The sequence below is a fragment of the Sorex fumeus genome, unplaced genomic scaffold (assembly GCF_029834395.1).
Source record: "Sorex fumeus unplaced genomic scaffold, SorFum_2.1 ptg000011l, whole genome shotgun sequence".
Taxonomy (NCBI): Eukaryota; Metazoa; Chordata; class Mammalia; order Eulipotyphla; family Soricidae; genus Sorex; species Sorex fumeus.
In genome coordinates this window covers 5,119,878-5,138,326 of record NW_026606068.1, presented here as the reverse complement: position 1 = coordinate 5,138,326, position 18,449 = coordinate 5,119,878, and the positions used below count along the sequence as shown (strand labels likewise).

The 18,449-nt window shown below is 54.6% G+C and overlaps 1 protein-coding gene across 10 annotated transcripts in view; it reads left to right on the top strand.

Annotated features, from left to right (window-relative positions):
- The window catches only part of KIF1B (kinesin family member 1B), a 129,287-nt gene that overhangs the window by 66,951 nt on the left and 43,887 nt on the right, over window positions 1-18,449 (top strand). For 9 of the 10 annotated variants that reach the window (XM_056110971.1, XM_056110967.1, XM_056110963.1 and 6 more), the window contains 2 exons: window positions 14,075-14,168; window positions 17,283-17,431. In XM_056110971.1, coding sequence (XP_055966946.1) covers window positions 14,075-14,168; window positions 17,283-17,431 — 243 coding nt within the window. Of the gene's footprint in view, window positions 1-535; window positions 1,988-14,074; window positions 14,169-17,282; window positions 17,432-18,449 lie in introns of those variants that run through there. The other variant, XM_056110972.1, reaches the window with a different exon arrangement.

The window sequence follows — 18,449 nt, the reverse complement described above, 5'->3', positions numbered from 1 at the left end:
TAACCAAGGCAAATGTGGGGCGCTGGCTGCATGGGTGTTGTTAGCATGTGGGGGGCACCTCACTCTCTGGAGACAGCGGAGACGATCTTCCGCACAGTGTTGCCAACTCTCAGATGGCCGCGGAGTGGGAGACGCACTCCTGTCGAGAATCGCTCCCGAGACTAGACGGTGCATTTCGTCACCGAGAGCAGCATTCGGAAATCTGGACTAGTGATGTTGGGCGTCCGCATCTTCAGACTAACCGCCACCTCCGTAGCCCCGAGTGTCCTCCCGAGGAGTCCTCCACGTCCTGCGGGGGTTGATTCTGTTGTTTTCGTTTTGGTTCGTGGGGATTTTTTTGGTTTCGGTTTCCTTTTTTTTTTTTTTCTTTCTTTTTCATTTGGTGAAGGCGTTTTTTTTGTTCTTTTGTTTTGTTTTTGTTTTCGTTGTGGTGGATTTCGTTTTTTGGCTTGCTTTTTCTTCGGTTTGGTTTTCCTCTGTTCCCATTTTAATTTTGGTTATGTGGGGGCCCTTCTTTGGTTTTGTTTCCCCAAAGGACGCGGACTCCGACAGCGGGGACGATTCCGACAAGCGGTCGTGCGAGGAGAGCTGGCGGCTCATCACCTCCCTGCGGGAGAAGCTGCCGCCCAGCAAGCTGCAGACCATCGTGAAGCGGTGCGGCCTCCCGAGCAGCGGCAAGAAGCGCGAGCCCCTCCGCATGTACCAGATCCCGCAGCGGCGGCGCCCGGGCAAGGACGCCAAGTGGGTCACCGTGTCGGACCTGAAGATCCAGGCCGTCAAGGAGATCTGCTACGAGGTGGCGCTCAACGACTTCCGCCACAGCCGCCAGGAGATCGAGGCGCTGGCCATCGTCAAGATGAAGGAGCTGTGCGCCCTCTACGCCAAGAAGGACCCCAGCGAGCGCGACTCGTGGCGGGCCGTGGCGCGCGACGTGTGGGACACGGTGGGCGTCGGGGACGAGCGGCCCGAGGACGCCGCCTCCGCCGCCGCCGCCGCCGCCGCCGCCGCCGCGCTGGCCGGCGGCAGGGCCGGCTCGGACGTGGACGACCTGCGGGTGCACATCGACCGGCTGGAGGACATCCTGCAGGAGGTCAAGCAGCAGAACCACCTCAAGGACGAGGAGATCCGGGCGCTGCGCCACAAGATGCTGCGGATGGAGAAGGTGCTGCCGCTGGTGGGCGCCGGCGGGGCCGCAGCGCGCGCGGCGTCTCCATCCGCGTCTCCGTCCGCGCCGGCGGCGGGCGGCGCATGCGCGGGCGGCGCGGGCGCATGCGCGGCCGGCCCCGACCCCGCGCAGGAGGAGCGCGTGAGCCGCCTGATGAGCGGCGACCCGGCCTTCCGGCGCGGCCGCCTGCGCTGGATGCGCCAGGAGCAGCAGCGCTTCCGCAACCTGCAGCAGCAGGAGATCGCCCGGCAGCTGCGGCGCCAGCACGCGCCGCACCGCTTCATCCCGCCCGAGAACCGCAAGCCGCGCTTCCCCTTCAAGAGCAACCCCAAGCACCGCAACTCGTGGAGCCCCGGCACCCACATCATCATCACCGAGGACGAGGTCATCGAGCTGCGCATCCCCAAGGAGGACGAGGCGGCGGCGGCGGCGGGGGCGCGCCAGGGCGGCCCCGCGCAGGCCGCCACCGCGCCCACCGGGGACCCCGTGCGGCACATCCAGGTCACCAAGCAGCCCGTCAGCCCCCCAATGCCGCCGCCGCCCCCGCCGCAGGCCCGCTGGAGGAGCAACTCCCTCAACGGCGGCGGTGGCCAGCCCAGAGGCCCGCGCTGCCCGCCCAACGCCGCCCCCGCCCACGGGCCGCTGCCCGCGCCCCTCCCCGGCGCCCACCCCGCCGGCGCCCCCGCCGACCTGCAGACCTGCCAGGCCAAGCGCCACGCGCACCAGCACCGACAGGCCTGCGGCCCCGGCGGGACCCCCCCCAGGATGAGGAGACAGTTCTCGGCCCCCAACCTCAAAGCCGGCCGGGAAACCGCGGTCTGAACGACTGGACACACTTGAAGCCTCGCCGGAGGACGAGGGCGGGCGCTGGCCGGCTCCCGAGTTGAGTCGCCCCGGCCCCGGCCCCGGCCCCGAGCGCGAGTTTCTGCTGTTTACACGCCCGATGTTGTTTAAGGTTGCCTTCCTGCGAATCTGAAGTGACGTCAGTATTGCGGAAGCATGACACTGGGAAACATTTTCAGACGCCCCCTTTTTACACACACACGCACACACACACACACACACACACACACACACACACACACGTTGTCCCAGCAGTGGGCAGTTTTTCTGACGAGACCTTGAGACCTCCCTTGTTTTCTGAGACTCTTCCCTTTGTGCCTAGATAATCTGCTTCCACCGGTTGTGGCTGTTTGGTGTAAGGTGTTGATTGGTTTTTTTTTTTTTATACATTTATATTTCAGTTCATCTGATATCCACAGAGACCTCCTCCTTTGTTTATGCAGACGTTCCACTTGATAAAACAAAAGTTAAAAGTGCTTCCCTCATCACTAGGGTAGGCATTTTTAGTTTAAAAATCCTGACACACAACTGTGGATACAGCCTTGGGTTTCTCATCCAGGCCTGGTCCTTTGACTATCATTGGGACTGGGACAGACCAAAACTGTCTCCAAACCTAGTAAACGACACATTATCGTCCACAAAATTTGCCCATCTTTCTCTGTGTTCGACATTGAACAGATCAGTGGTTTTTTTTTCCCCCCTTTCATTTTAAGATAGTAGTGTATGGTCCGGTTGGTCCTCATGCTGAAATCTCTCTCCATTGGCACCTTCCCTGGATTCTGGCATGATTTTCCTTTTGTAGTTAGATGTACCATTTCCTTTTCGAGCACTCTCCTCCTTTCTTTTCTCCTCCTCCCCTCCACACATACCAATCATTTGCCAAAACATCCCCCCACCAGGCCAGCAGGACCCTGTATGATGCTTGGAACCGTCAGATATGCCTAGGGAGGGTCTCTGGTAGGGTGAGGGGGGTCAGTGGGCCCCGGGCACTCCAACCCAGGCTGTGGGTGTGCCGCTCAGCTTCAGCAGAGGATAGGATAAGATCAGGACTAACCTTCACTTTCACCGGGCTGAGACTGAGAGTCCGTGTACAGGAAACAATGGCTCATCCCCGTGGGCCAGGGGGCAGCCCGGTGGCCCTTGGCTGGCAATACCTCATCTCACTGGGCTGCGGTCTCAGCCTGCTCCCGGGAGAATCCACCAAACCAGACTATCAGAAGAAAAAAGCCTTTTCCTCCATCCTTCCTCATCTCTTAAACTTGCAGACACACTCCAGAGCGGCGCCACCCAGAGCCTGTGATGCCCACCAGTGCTTGGCACGAGCTGGTTAAAGATCGTGGTCACATCAGTCTCCTGGCAAATGCTCTTTCTTCCAGCATGGCGTGAAAGTGGCAACCCAGAGAGCACTGGGTGTGCGAGGACCCCCTGAAGATTGTGATGCTGTGGAGTTTGGGTTTTCTTTCTCTTTGCATGTGGGCACTATGCTTTATTAAAACATTATTTTTCATCATAGTATTTTTTTTATTTTACTTTTCTTCTAAGAACATTCTTTCAGCGCACAGCAGGTCGGTTCCGATAAGCCTGGTGGGAGAGGGTATCTTTGCCTTCATAGCTCAAGCAGCTCTAGCCTGGCGCTGCGATTTCATGGCCGATAGTCGACTTCACTCAGGTGACAATCTCCCACACCACACGATGGGAATGTACGTGGTAGACGATCGCCAGTCAGTCACTTCAATGCAAACCCAGTCTCCTGTGTTCCTCAAACACGGATCTACTGTTCCGCTCTGGAAAAAGTTGACTTTTCTAATACTACTACTACTAACCCAGCTTTTAACTCGGCAGGAAAGGGGGTTCTCATTTTCCTAACTTGACATAACCTAGGATAGACCGGTGTTTCATGGGTGTGTATGTGCATGTTTGTTTGTGTGCCAGGGCCTCATGTAAGGCATGACCACTGAGCCACATCCGCTGCCCTCCTTAATGTTTCTGGTTGCCTTTTGTAATCTTGCAAGGGGTAGCGGGGGGTTCCTTCCCACTGAATTTCTCCTGGGTATCAGGCGACACTAGTGACTGAAAGCCGTGCCATGTTTTCATTTACAAATGTTGGTTGTGTGTGTTTTACACCACACCGATAACCCAAAGAACTCAGTTTGTGTTTGTGCTCCATGTGCTGGCCCAGGTGCCTCTGTCGCTAATCATGTTACAGACCTAGTGGAGCCCTTTGAAATGGAGCAGGCCTTGCCTGCTAGCATGTATCTCCCTTCATGTATTTCCGAGTGAGAGCTGGCTTTAGAAAAGAATCTCGTGTGAATAGAATGGCTTCAGCCGTGCTTTCATCAAGTAGATCATGAGTCCTGTGCCACTGTGAGCGTTCTGGTCTCGCTTAATTGCTTTCTCAGTTGAACTGTATTTCTCCGGGAGCTTGAGTACTAACAGGCCAAAGAGAAATGGTCACTATTAAATCATCATTGCCTGACTGAAGGATTCTTAGCGCTTGTCATAGTGGGATGGGGAGAAAGCGTGTGCTGTTAAATCATGTACAGATCTGACACTAACCTAGATAGGGAACCTGCTGATCCCAGCAAAGTCCCCTGAACCCAAGCGGTGTTCCTTGGCGAGTCAGAGACGTCCTGTTAGTCTAAACCAAAGGGCTGCTGCTTTCTTTCTGCTTCTAACGCTTTCTAGCTCGGAGAGTTTCTCCTTTCACTGGAAACACAGTGCAGAGAATTGTGTGTTACATTGAAGTGACTCCAAGTGGCCTCTTGGACTTTGAAGGTGCAGAGTGGGGGGAGGGGTTCAAATGCCGGCCGCCCCCAGGTCTGTTCACAGCTGATGTGCCTACAGAAAGTGGCAGAGCTGTCCGTTGGGCAACTGCAGTTAGCCCTGTGCCCACTGGGCCTTGGTCTACTTGCCTTGATTTGGACAGAGACCTAGGGGGAGGGGAAGCGGCCCTGTCCAGAAAGAGCCCGCAGACCCCTTTCCAGGTGCTGTGCAGAGCGAGCCTTGGCCCCTCGCCGTGGTAGGAGCACTTTCCCAGAGTTGTCCCGAGCTTTCCGTGTGTTCGCGTGTGTGGAACCATTATAGGCTGTGAATCGTGTAGGTCTCCTTCCTCGTTGCTGCCAAAAGAAATTGTGAAACTTGTTAACAAAGTGAATTTCTCCCTCGTTCTTTGTTCTTTGAACAGAACCACGCTTGAAAATCATCTGTGAGTGTTAAGATTGACTTTTAAGAAAGGGAGAGTTCCTTTGCAGTGTTGAAGACCTCATTCAATAAAAGCTGAAATCCTCTTGAGACTGTGTTTCCTCTCTGATACGGGGTGAAGGAAAAGGTAGCTGGTGGTCTAATAGCCTGGTATTTGCTTTATCGCTTTTTCATCTGAAGATGAAATGAGTTGACTCTCAAAGTGTGTGTTTTCTATTTTAATTTAACTTACATAATATATATTTTGGGGGGTGGGGGGAGGCAAGACCCAGCAGGGAGCAATGTGGAAGCTGGGGTCCAGCAGAGTTGGCCTCATGCAAGGCGTGTGCCTTAACCCCTGTACCAGCTCTCTGGCTGCCATTTATAGAACTTTGTTTGTTTTTGTTTTCTTGCGTGGAGGCTGGGGGGGGGGGGGTGGAGAGGGTGCTTCTCCAGCATCACTTGGGGACCTGGGTCCACTCCTGGAAGTGGGGCACCATTTAGTGCTTCTGGCACGGGTGCTGCTCTGAGCCGACAGGAATGAACCCTGCGGTGCCGGGGCTGAGGCATGAGGTTCTGGGGCTCAGGCTGGAGGTCGGGCATATGCCGAGCTTGCATTCCAGTCCTCTGAACTATCTCCCCAACCCTGAAGTCTTTATTATGATTTTTTTCCGGGGGGGGGGGACATACCTTATGGTGCTTAGGGGCTGCTCCTAGCTAAGTGCTCAGGAATCGCTCCTAGGAGTGCTTGGGGAATCACGTGAACTGCTGGGGATCAGATCAGGTCAGCTCCAGACAGGACAAGCACCTTAATCCCTGTGCTCTCTTCCCAGCCCCCTGCAGTCTATTTCTTTAACGATATGGTCAACTTAACTCCTTTAGACAGATTTGGATTTCTAAAACAGTCAAGTAATCCTGGGGCTCTTCTTCTCTTTTATTTTTTTTTTCTTTTTGGGTTACTCCTGGCTCTGCACTCAGGAATTACTCCTGGTGGTGCTCGGGGGACCATAGGGGACATTGAGAATGGAACCCGGGTTGGCCGTGTGCAAGGCAAACGCCCTACCCGCTGTGCTATCGCTCCAGCCCCTCTTCTTCTCTTTTAACCTCTGTTTGTCTCCATCCAGAATATTGGCCGTGGACTAGACAGGAAATAGGAAAAAATAGAAGATTTTTTTTTTCCAGAGTAGGTGATTCATTTTCTTGAACATTTATACGTGGCGTGTATTGTTAATGTTGAAGTCGTGGACTGTAGAACAGAATACAAAATTTGAAAGAGTTGTACCCCTATAAGTTATTTTTTACATGTAATTTTCTTTTTTTTTTCTTTTTGGGTCACACCCAGTGATGCTCAGGGGTTCCTCCTGGCTCATACCCTCAGGAATTACTCCTGGCGGTGCTCGGGAGACCATATGGGATGCTGGGAATCGAACCTGTGTTGGCCATGTTGGCTGCGTGTAAAGCAGACGCCCTACCTGCTGTGCTATTGCTCCAGCCCCAGTAATTTTCTTTTTTAAAAAAAACTTTATTTAAACACCGTGGTTTACAAAGTCGTTCTTAACAGTGGTTTTGGGCCTTCATTGTGCCTCTAGCACCAGCCCCACCTTAGTGTAACCTTTCTTTCATCACTGTTTCCAGTTTCCCACTCACCCCCTGCTCCCGAAGTTGACATCCCCTTGGCAGGCACAAAATTATCTTATATTGCTCGTTACAACGGAATGGTAAATGGGATTATCAAAAAGTACTTCAGTAAAAGAAAGGTTTTGAAAATTGTTACATCTCTAGTGTGAAGTCCTGGTCTGCGGGTTTCCTGAGCTGCCTGTTGCTCTCGCGCCTTCTGTGCTTTCCTTTTTGTTTATTGAAGTTAGCAGGCTTCTATGCTACTCTTGCATCTCATTTGCTGTGCTTCTGCTGGGCCGTGAGGATTGTGGGATTTGGAGGTTGTACAGGAGCTCCAGGATCTGTAGATCTGGGTCAGTTCTTAGCTCACCCCCTCCCGAGGTTGGTCCCAGAGTTTTCAGCCCAAAGTCTGTTGCGCCCGTGAGTTCCATCAGCGTAACTTGGCGTCACTGCCGAGATGAGTCAGGCTGTGAAACTGGGCCACTTGGGGCGGAGTGATAGCACCGTGGGTAGGGAGTTGGCCCTGCATGAGGCCAACCCAGGTTTGATCCCCGGCATCCCATATGGTCCCCAAGCACCGCCGGGGGTAATTCTTGAGTGCAGAGCCAAGAGTAATCCCTGTGCATCGCCAGGTGTCACCCATAAAGCACAAAGAAAAAAAAGGTCCATTTACGTGGCTGGGGGTGGGGGGCGGGGACGGCTGCTCTTCCCATACAAAGACGACCCCCGAGTTTTAAGCCCAAACCAAGTATACTGGGAGCTTCATCAGTTTGGTGTCTCTATAGAGATGAGTTGGTGTTGCAGTGGCTAGGGGGCATGGGTGCGGCTGCTGGGGCTTTATTGCACCCCCCCGCCCAAAGGGGCCCCAGAATTTTCAGTGGCTTGGCTTGCGTCTCTTCCAGGGTCAATCCTGACACTCGTCGTGGCGCAGCTGTCTCCAGTGAGTTCTTGACGTGACATTTGCAACTTGAGAGAAATGTTGCTGGTAGTTAGCCCTGTACTTGAGGCCACACGCCCTGGTCCTTCAGCTCCCTTGTATCCCTGTCATCTTGGAGAAGCTGGTCACCAAATACACAGCCAGGGCTGGGCTGTCACAGACCATGCCAGCACACAGCTCTGTGCACGGGGACCAGGAAGAGATCAGGAGGAGGAAACCTTGAAGCTCGAGCAGAATCCTCGAGTCCCATTGAGCAAACCGGGCTGAGCCAGGTTCCATTTCTGGCAACCCACATGGTTTCCCAACCATCCCCAGGACTGATTCCTGAGCACAGAGCCAGGAGTCACTCCTGAGCGTCGTCAGGTGTGGCCCCCAAGCAAACAAAAGGCAAGCCCAGTGGCGGGTCCCAGCGGGCCTGGCGTGGTGGAGGGGGCTGGACGTGCCAAGGCAGTGAAATCTCAGGAGTGCGATGGGATGCAACTGGATGATCCTATACAGAGTCAGTATAAGATCTATGATGAGATTCGCCTCTCAGATGTGGCCAAAGGGCTCGGTGGGACGATGCATGCGGGGGGGCCCCGCCAGGCCACTCTCCGGCCCGCGGAGGTGGCCCTAGGATCCGTAGGTGCAGGGAAGGACTGACCGAATGAACACAAGACACAAGAGACAGAATGCAGTTCAGAAACAGAGAGAAAAAGGGACAGGCTTTATTGGGGGGCAATCAGGGTATATATCCATTAGTGAGGCAGCTACACAAAAGGTCGTGCCCACATGTGGTTAGGAAGGTTTGTTTTCACATATCACGCGTAAAGTTTATGCGTATCTTGTACCAGACACGAGGTAGTTACACAAAGGGCCATGTCCATATGATTTACCAGACATGAGGTCCAGCTTCCCACAGATGCACTCAAAGGAGGCCAAGTCCGAGCCACAGGGTGTTGGAAAGTCGCGGTGTGAGCTGAACCCAGAGGCTTTCTCGTGGCGGAGAGGGGAGCAGGGAGCCCCTGCACGATGGAGGTTCAAGGTTTCCTCCTTGCAGTCTCTTCCCGGTCCCCGTGCACAGCCGGAAAGACAAATAAGCGAGCAGGGCTGGACCAAGACTGGGAGGAGCCGGAGGGGCTCAGTCCCTGCAGGGCGGTGGTGGAATCCCTGGGTGCAGCCCTGATCTGGTGTGAGTGCTTCCTTCCAGCTGCTGCCTGCTAATTAGGTGCGAGTAAAAGGATGGCGGGGTCAGCAGACGGGGCCAAGCTTCTCTTCTGTTTTGTTTGGGGGACACAGCCAGAGGTGCTCAGAGGTTACTCTTGGCTCTGCATTCAGGAATCACTCCCTGCAGTTCTAACATCAGCGGCAGCCTAACCAGAAGATCCGGAATGGTGACGCTGTTTTGCTTTGAATGCCGCCACCTCAGTGGTGCCCTGTCTTACGGGCCACCGTCGATTTTCACCCAGAGCCCTGCCCCAGCCTTCCACTTCTTGTGGCTTTTGTTCCTGACCCCTGTAACCTATTGTCCACGTGGTAACCAGCATTTCCTTTGGACATGCTCCGGGGACTGGAGAGAGTATAGCAGGTCGGATGCTTGCTTGGCATGCAGCTCACTTGGGTTCAATCCAATGTGGTTCCTCCCAAGCACCACCCGAGTGATCCCTGAGCGCAGACAGATGTGATCCAAAACAAAACAAATCCTCCAAGAACAACAACAAAAGTTCCTTGCACTTCAAATTCTAAACTTTACCTTCAAAGGATTAATGTTTTGTTGTTGTTGTTGTTGTTGTTGGGGTTTGGGGGCCCACATGGCAAGGCTCAGGGGTAACTGCTCGCTCTGCACTCAGGATTTTCTCCTGGCAGGGCCCAGGGGGTCCTTTGGGATGCCCAGGGATTGAACCGGCTTGGACATGTGCAGGGCAAGTGCCCCGCCCCCTGTGCCGTGACCCCGCCCCCTGTGCCGTGACCCCGCTCCCTGTGCCGTGACTCCGCCCCTGTGCCGTGACCCCGCCCCCAGTGCAGTGACTCCGCCTTGCATCTATGACCTCTCACCTCTTCCTTTCTTTCCCTTGGGATCTTTGTTTGGTGTCACAGCCAACATTACTCAGGGGCCGTTCCTAACTCAGTGCTTGGGGACCACTCCTGGTGGTGCCCTGGGGAGCACGTGTCAGGGTCAAGCCCAGATACCCTGCACACAGAGCCTGCGCTCAGCCACTGAGCCATCTCCTTGGCCCTGATGCCCTTTCTGACATTCTCCTACTGCGGGAAGATGAGGCTTGATTCCTTGAATGGCTCATTCCTTGGCGTGTGCCTCCCTCTGGCTTTCCTCGAGACTAGAACCCTTTCTCGTGCTTAGCTTTCCTCCCCGGCCCTTCCAGATCAACACTCGGGACCCCTTTGCCCGCTGTCCCGCTCCACGCCAGGGCTCCCCACTTGAATCACGAGAGCCATGGTTCTCTTGTCTGGGTGTTGGCTTTGGTGCCGGTGGGACCAGAACAAGGCCCTTGTCAGCGTTGCTACCTCACTGTTTGTTCGTGCTCCTCACCCTGAGCACCCTGCGGTCCAGGGGCCGCCTTTGAGAACCACTGATGAGCTTGCCAAAGGCCCGGCGAGGAAATACAGTCAGCGTGTCTGGCCACTGGCTCAGTTCATGTGACACAGAAGCAGCCCTAATAAGGTGCTGGACTGGGCTCGGCAGCTGGGTTTGTTGATCTGGACAGCCTGTGAGAACTGTCGCCTAGAACAAGACAGTAGCATGTCCAGGCAGGAGGCTGGGCTTCTGTGGCCAGCGACAGCCCCTGACCTGCGGGATTGCAGAGCGGTGGGGGAGAGAGCTGGTGGCCGACACCCCAGCAGCCTTAGGGGGCATTTGTCACTCGTGCAGGGCACTCTGAAAGCTTGTCGCCAGGCGCTGCTGCAAAGGAAAGATGACCTGGACCTTGCTCTGAGCTGACGAGCTTTTGTCCTGTTTCTAAGAAAGAAATAAGCACTCAGAAGGAAAGGTGGTCTTGGGGCCCCGGCATCTCATGTGGTCCCCTGAGCACAGCTGGGTGTGCCCCCCCCCCATAAAAAGGAAGAGCAGCAAAGGTTTTTCTTTCCCCAGTGCTAGTTCAGCCTTTGTCTCTAATGCTAAAACATTAAGAACAGTTTCTGGCACAAAACTTCAAAACAAGGCTAGAAAGAGAATGGGAGAGAACATTCCAGAAGAGGGAAAGTCCAGTACTTTCCCTGGACAGGGACTTCATAACTAGGAGGCACAGTCTCCACTGGTTGGGACGGTTCATCGGCACCGAACTCTCCTCTCAGTGTGACTCGAGGTTTTGCCGTGACACCAGCAGAACAGCAGAATCTCCATCTAGGAGGATCACGCTAGCACTTAGAGCTTTTCTGGTGATACATACGATGTCACTTGTTGAGGTTCAGATGCAGCCTGGATTGGGGCAAAGGGGGCATATTGTCCTCCAAAGCCAAAACGGTATTAATGAGATAACTAGGGCAAAGGCGAGGAAACAGAAAGTAGAATGAGGGCCAGGCTGTGGTATAGTGGGGAGGGTGCTTTCCCTGCATGTGGCCGAACCAACGTGGGTTTGATCCCTGGCACCCCATAGGGCCCCCTGAGCCTGCCAAGAGTGACCCCTGAGCACAGAACCAGGAGTAAGCCCTTAGCCCACTGAGTGCTCGAACAAACAAAACAACAAAGTCGAACGGGAATGGTGGGCACCCAGAAATGGGAAATTAGAACTTGTTTCTAGGGGTTGAGTTTGAGAAGATGAAGTTTCTTCTCTTGGGGGTTGGGATTTACAAGATTCTGTTGCTGGGTATGCTTAGAAAATCAGCGTGGAGGGCTGGAGAGAACAGAAGTTAAGGCGCAGGGCAGCAGAGATCGGGCAGTAGGCAGGCACTCGCTTTCCTGCAGCAAAACCAGGTTCAGTCCCTGGCATCCCCTGTGGTCCCCTGGGACAGTCCGGGAGTGTTTCCTGAGCACAGCCAGGAGTCGGCCCTGCACACCCCCAAGTGTGGCCCAAAAATAAAAAATAAGGTGCTTGCTTTGCACACAGTGGGTCGTAGTTCTGTCCCTATGGTCCACTATGTACCACCAGGGGTACCCAGCACAGAGCCAGAAACAGCACCCCACAGGTGTGCCCCAAGCCCAAAACAAAACAAACAAAAAACCCGAAAAACATGTTGACCATTGCCTGTCATTTTGAGTTTTTTGTTTGCTTTTGCAGTGCCGGGAGCAAACCCTGGCATTATGCATGTAGCGTGTGCACGGCCACCCTCGGGACACCTCTCCAGCCGCCAGACTTTATCTTTTACTAGTACAGACGACCTTCCCCTGGATCTCTCCCTGTGGACTGTTAATGCATCAGACCTACGGTCTCTTTGCGTATGTAACACGTGTAGATGCAAGAAGGGATCCTCGTGCTCTGCCTCTGAGGTTGAGTTGAGTTCCTTTCTGGTTCCCAAGACCCATTTTGCCTCTTTGGGGTGGTGGCGGCCTTGAGGGGGATGCACAGACTCAATGGCTGAGCCAGAGCTCCACCTGAGGGCTCGTGAGGCTCTTGCCTTGCACGCAGCCGAACGAACCCCGGCGCGATTCCCAGAACCACACGGTCCTGAGCACTGCAGGGTGCAGCCCTGGAGGCCCTTGAGGGTGTGGGGTGCTCACTAGCCCCAGTGCTGCAGGGCCTCCTCTCCTCAGGCCCCCACATCGAGCAGCCAGCCCCCTGGCAGAGAATGGCCAGACATTCCCCGGAGGTTCCCAGGGAGGGTCCCCAGGGAGGGTCCCCAGGGGGTTCCCCAGGAGGGTTCTCAGGAGGTCCCCAGGAAAGTTCCCACAAGGGTTCCCATGAGGGTCCCAGGAAGGTTCCCAGGAGGTTCCCACACGGGTCCCAGGAGGGTTCCTAGGGAGGGTCCCCAGGGGATTCTTCAGGAGGGTTCCCAGGAGAGTTCCCAGGAGGTTCCCACAAGGGTCCCAGGAGGTTCCCAGGAAGTACCCAGGAGGGTTTCCAGGAGGGTCCCACGAGGGTTCCTACGAGGGTCCCAGCAGGTTCCCAGGAGGGTTCCCAGGAGAGTTCCCAAGGGGTTCCCACAAGGGTCCCAGGAGGTTCCCAGGAAGGTCCTCAGGAGGGTTCCCAGGAGGGTCCCAGGAGATTCCCGGGAGGGTTTCCAGGAGGGTCCCATGAGGGTTCCCACAAAGGTCCCAGGAGGTTCCCAGGAGGGTTCCCAGGAGGGTCCCAGGAGGGTCCCAGGACTGGGTGGTTCCCCAGGGTGGTGATGGGGTGCACCCAGCAGCACACTGCCAGACAGGCTGGTGCTTCACGGCTGGCAGCTGAGGAGGATCTGCTGCTCAAGCCCTGCAGTGCCAGGGACCCGTGGGGCACCCCTGCCAATAGCCGGGGCATCTGATGCAGGGAGCAGACTGGGGTCTCCTTACGCCATCTCCCCAACCCCTACCATCTAATGTTTTCCCATGCAAACAGGTAAATGGAAATGCTGGTGAATTGAAGATTTTCTGATACTTTCTGATATCTCTAACTTGTTGGCGGTGGTGTGCCCTGCCAGCGGCGCGCACATGGCCGTGGTTTAGTTTAACACAAATTACAGTGCCGACATCAGTGTGTTAAATGAGGTATATTAAGTTCCCCTCTCAAACTCCTATTCCCCTTCTTCCCGACTACCCCAAACAAAGAACCATTCCTTGCTGTTAGTTGTGGGGCCCTGCCCCACAGAGGCAGGGAGAGGGCTTGAGCCCAGGGCCTGGTCCGCACAAAACAGACTCCCTACGGCTGGGCTCTATCTGCAGCCCCCCAAAGACCCCTGAGTCAGAGGAGTAGAGAGGGATTGCAGCCGAACTTACACTTCGATTGCACGTATTTGGTGCACATCATCTTGTGTGCTTTGTGGGGTGGTGGTTTGTCGGTGGTGGGGGGCACTCCTTGCCGTACTTGGGACCCCAGAACCCCAGTCAGCACTGTGGGGCGGGTGTGGGGTCTGCCGTGCCAAGGATGAACCCGAGAGGCTTGCCACCTGCCGGGCCCTGCCCAGCCAGGCGAGCGGCAGCCTCGCCCCTGTGCTGGGGTCCGTGTCTGTGTGCGCCTTCGGAGGTGGGGGGACAGGTGACCGGTCCCTGCAGAGCCTGCTGTCCGGCCTGCGAGCCTCCCCCAGCCCCGGCTTCGTGGGGGTTTGTCTCGGAGGGTTTCTCTGACGTCCGTCTCTCCGTGGCTGCTTCCTGCCTGTCTCTCTCCCTCTGTCTTACCTCCTGCTTCCACACGGTCCTGATGTGTTTTCACTTCTGTCTCCTCTCTGACTCCCTTCTCCTCCACGTGACCTCCCTCCTCGTCACTCAGGACTACGAGAGCAAACTGCAGGCCTTGCAGAAGCAGGTGGAGACCCGGTCGCTCGCCGCAGAGACCACCGAGGAGGAAGAAGAGGAAGAAGAAGGTGAAGTGCAAAGGCGGAAACGGCCTGTTTCTTAGATCTGTATTACCGCATGTGACGTTCTCTGGTGATGGAGATTGAGTCGATCATTAGTTGACCCTCCTGGTTACTGACGTTTATAGCCAGTTGAGGGCTGGAGCCATCGTAGAGCAGGTAAGGTGCTTGCCTTTTTGGCAGCTGACCCAGGTTCAGTCCCCAGAAGCACATATGATCCCCCCGCCAGCTTCATCTGGGGCAACCACAGTTGGGTTTGATGCAGCACCACCACCCCAAGAAATAATAATAATAATAATAAAGGTAAGGTAAAGGTAAAGGCCCTCCCGTTGATCGTCGATTTGCTCGAGCGGGCCCAGTAACGTCTCCATTGGAGACTTTGTTGTTACTGTGTCTGGCATATCGAATACTCTCGGTAGCTTGCCGGGCTCTCCGAGAGGGGCGGAGGAATCGAACTCGGGTCGGCCATGTTGGCCACTTGTAAGGCGAACGCCCTACCCGCTGTGCTATCGCTCCAGCCCAATAATAATAATAATAATAATAATAATAGCACTGTAGCACTGTCCTCCTGTTGCTCATAGATTTGCTCGAGCAGGCACCAATAACGTCTCCATTGTGAGACTTGTTACTGTTTTTGGCATATCGAATATGTCACGGGTAGCTTCCCAGGCTTTGCTGTATGGGCAATAATACGATAATAATAATAATAATAATAAAGGTAAAGGTAAAGGCCCTCCCGTTGTTCGTCGATTTGCTCGAGCGGGCCCAGTAACGTCTCCATTGGAGACTTCTTGTTACTGTGTTTGGCATATCGAATACGTCATGGGGAGCTTGCCAGGCTCTGCCGTGCGGGCGAGATACTCTCGGGAGCTTGCCGGGTGCGGAGGGCCCGCAAACCACTCTCCGGCCCGCAGAGGTGGCCCTAGGATCCGTAGGTGCAGGGAAGGACCGACCGAATGAACACAAGAGACAGAGTACAGTTTAGAACAGAGAGAAAAAGGGACAGACTTTATTGGGGGCTACAGGCTGTTTATATAGGGTCCAGGCAGCTCAGTCAGGAGCAGAAGCAGTATAACCATGTATGGTCAGGTCAGCAACAAGAGCGTTACCTAACATTCAAGGTAGCCATAGATAAGGCCAGATGAGCTAACTGTCAGCCTGATGTTGCTTGCTATAGATCAGGCATTCACTGAGATCAGGAAGTCCTGGAAGACTGTCACCAATGTCTGTCCCAAGCACTTCTTAGCATGGGAACCACGGCCAGGGTCTATGAGAGGGCTCTTGGCTTCCCACAGCCGGGCCCTCCGAGAGGGGCCGAGGAATCGAACTCGGGTCGGCCATGTTGGCTGCGTGTGAGGCAAACGCCCTACCGCTGTGCTATCGAATAATTTTCATTAATTTTCAAAATAATAATCATTTTAAAATAAATCTCATTGAATCATGATTTCAGAGGTGCTCAGTGCTAAAAATCTAAGCTATATTCTGTGAGGTGGAGTATGGCAGAGAGCCCAAAATACAAGATTTCTGAGCTCAGTTTTGATTTAACTCCCCTGGGCATTTACGTTTCACTTCTTGTTTCTGTAATATGAAGGTCACTAATAAGCTGTGTCAGCACACACACTTCGTTACTTGTAGCAGATTTCCGATCACCATGCTCAGACATGCCCACTTCTCTTTGGTTTTCTAGAATTCCTTAGCTGAACCTGGGCCTTCGTTATTGCCTTAAACCACGAAATTAGATTCCTCACTTTTTATTTCCCTCTATTATCTGGGTAACGCCAGAGCTTCAGATGAACTTTGCAGGAATTCCTGATTTTATATTATTATATGTACCCCTTTTCCCCTGTAGAATGTCTATGTGAAGTTGTATACTACACTAAGGATTTTATTATAAGCCACACCTTAGAGATACAACTTTTAAAAAAGAGAGATCCAGGGGCTGGAGCGATAGCACAGTGGGGAGGGCGTTTGCCTTGCACGTGGCTGACCTGGGTTCGATGCCCGGCATCCCATCTGGTCCCCTGATCCTGCCAGGAGTGATTCCTACTTGCAGAGCCAGCAGTAACCCCTGAGGATTGTCGGGTGTGGCCCAAAAACAGAAACCAAGGAGAGAGAGAAACACACTGCTTGATATGTGTTTCCTGGCCGGACGGGGGCCTTGGCCCGCAGTCTGCACTTTCTGGTTCTTCTCGTCTCCTCACTCGAGTGGTTCTTGAGGGCCAGATACTGCTGGGCCTGGCCTGGGTCTCCTCCATGCGGAGCTTGGACTCGGCCCTTTGAACTGTCTCTCAGCTTGTGATAGACTGTTCTAGATAAACAGCCCACGTGGCCAGGCCCAGCATGGCGCTCTCAGACACATACAGCCAGGCCAGCACCTGGAGCCCGCTGAGGCCCAGAACCCAATCAATAAGCAATAAGACTTATTGTCATTTGTTATTAATACACCGTGATTGACCAAGCTGTTCATAATACAGACATGCTTCAGACGTGCAGTGGTCCCGCACCAGTTGCACCACCAGTGCGACCCTCCCTCCATCAGATATCCCCAACTTCCCACCCGCTGTCCCCCCAGCCTGTCCCCTTACCAAGCCAGACAAGTCCACTTCCTGTTGCATATTGCAGCACACAGGCAAATGGAATGGTCAGAAAGCGGGTCAATAAAAGTCCGTTCCATTTGGGGGCTGGAGCAATAGCACAGCAGGGAGGGCATTTGCTCTGCACGCAGCTGACCTGGGTTCGATTCCCAGCATCCCATATGGTCCCCCGAGTGCCACCAAACGTAATTCCTGTGCATTGCCAGGTGTGACCCAAAAAGCAAACAACAGCAACAACAAAAGTTCATTAGTTCTCTCTCACAGGGGGTTCCTAAGGCCGTTGCCTGAGGCGTGGCCGGGCTGGTTGGTGCTAGTTGAACGACAGGAGGATCGTCTGTGAAAGGCTCCCTGGAAAGCGCCTGTGTCTTTCATAAAACCAGCAGAACTTAGGAACCCGAAAACAAAACTGCCCTGGCCTCTGAAGGGAGACGAGCTAGTACAGAACTAGATGTGACGTGACCAAAGCGAGGAGGCCGAGGGTTCCGCAGAGTCACGCAGTCACACTGAAATGTCGCCCGTGTTCCCCCAGTGCCGTGGACACAGCACGAGTTCGAGCTGGCCCAGTGGGCCTTCCGGAAGTGGAAGGCCCACCAGTTCACGTCTCTGCGGGACTTGCTCTGGGGCAATGCCGTTTACCTGAAGGAGGCCAACGCCATCAGCGTGGAGCTGAAGAAGAAGGTAAGCGGGTGGAGGGGTGGATCTCCCCGGGACCTGCGCTGGGTCCCACTGTGTGGCAGGTGCATGCATGCCGCCATGTGTGTCCTCCCAGGGGCCGGCAGGGGGAGGGCCCCATCGAATATTGATTCAGTGAAAATTTGGCATTACTTGTTCTGTAGCTTACTTTATAAGGAACACTCTCATCTTTGCTGTTGTTGATTGTTTTGTTTCTGTGTGGGGGCCACGGCCAGCAGTGCTCAGGCCAGACTCCTGGCTCGGTGCTCAGGCCAGGCTCCTGGCTCGGTACTCAGGACGGACTCCTGGCGCAGTGCTCAGGCCAGACTCCTGACTCTGTGCTCAGGGCTCACTCGCTCTTGTCCCAAGGCTGTTCTAACCCTGATAAGAGCTAAAGAAATGTACTCGTTGAAAACTGCTTCTTGGGGCTGGAGTGAAAGCACAGCGGGTAGGGCGTTTGCCTTGCACACGGCCGACCCGGGTTCGGTTCCCAGCATCCCATATGGTCCCCTGAGCACCGCCAGGGATGATTCCTAAGTGCAGAGCCAGGAGTAACCCCTGAGCATCGCCGGGTGTGACCCAAAAAGCCAAAAAATAAAATAAAAACAAGAAAACCGCTTCTCTTGGCTTATTGAAAATCTTGATTTTCTCTTTGTTTTCTGACCATACATGTGCACTCCAAGCCCTTTGAACTCTTTCCCACAAAAAATTCCCCCAGCGGATCCCGAGAGGGGGCTCTGTGCTGTGGACGTGTGTGTTCCTGTGCCCAGACAGCCGCTCCGCCCTCTGCCCTCCTCGTCTCTTCCCTCTGTCAGTGATCGCGTTCTGGGGTGGGACACGGGACTTTGCTCCCGTGGCCACGTCTCCCGGCCCTCCAGGTCCCCTCCGTAGGAAGGTCTCAGCCTCAGGCCTGGCTCCCAGCACTGAATGCTGCCTCACCGTGATGGAAGGCAGGAATGGGGCTGATTCCCTGAAATTCATGGTGTCTTTTTTTGTGTTGGTCTTCGGGCCACACAGCGCCGCT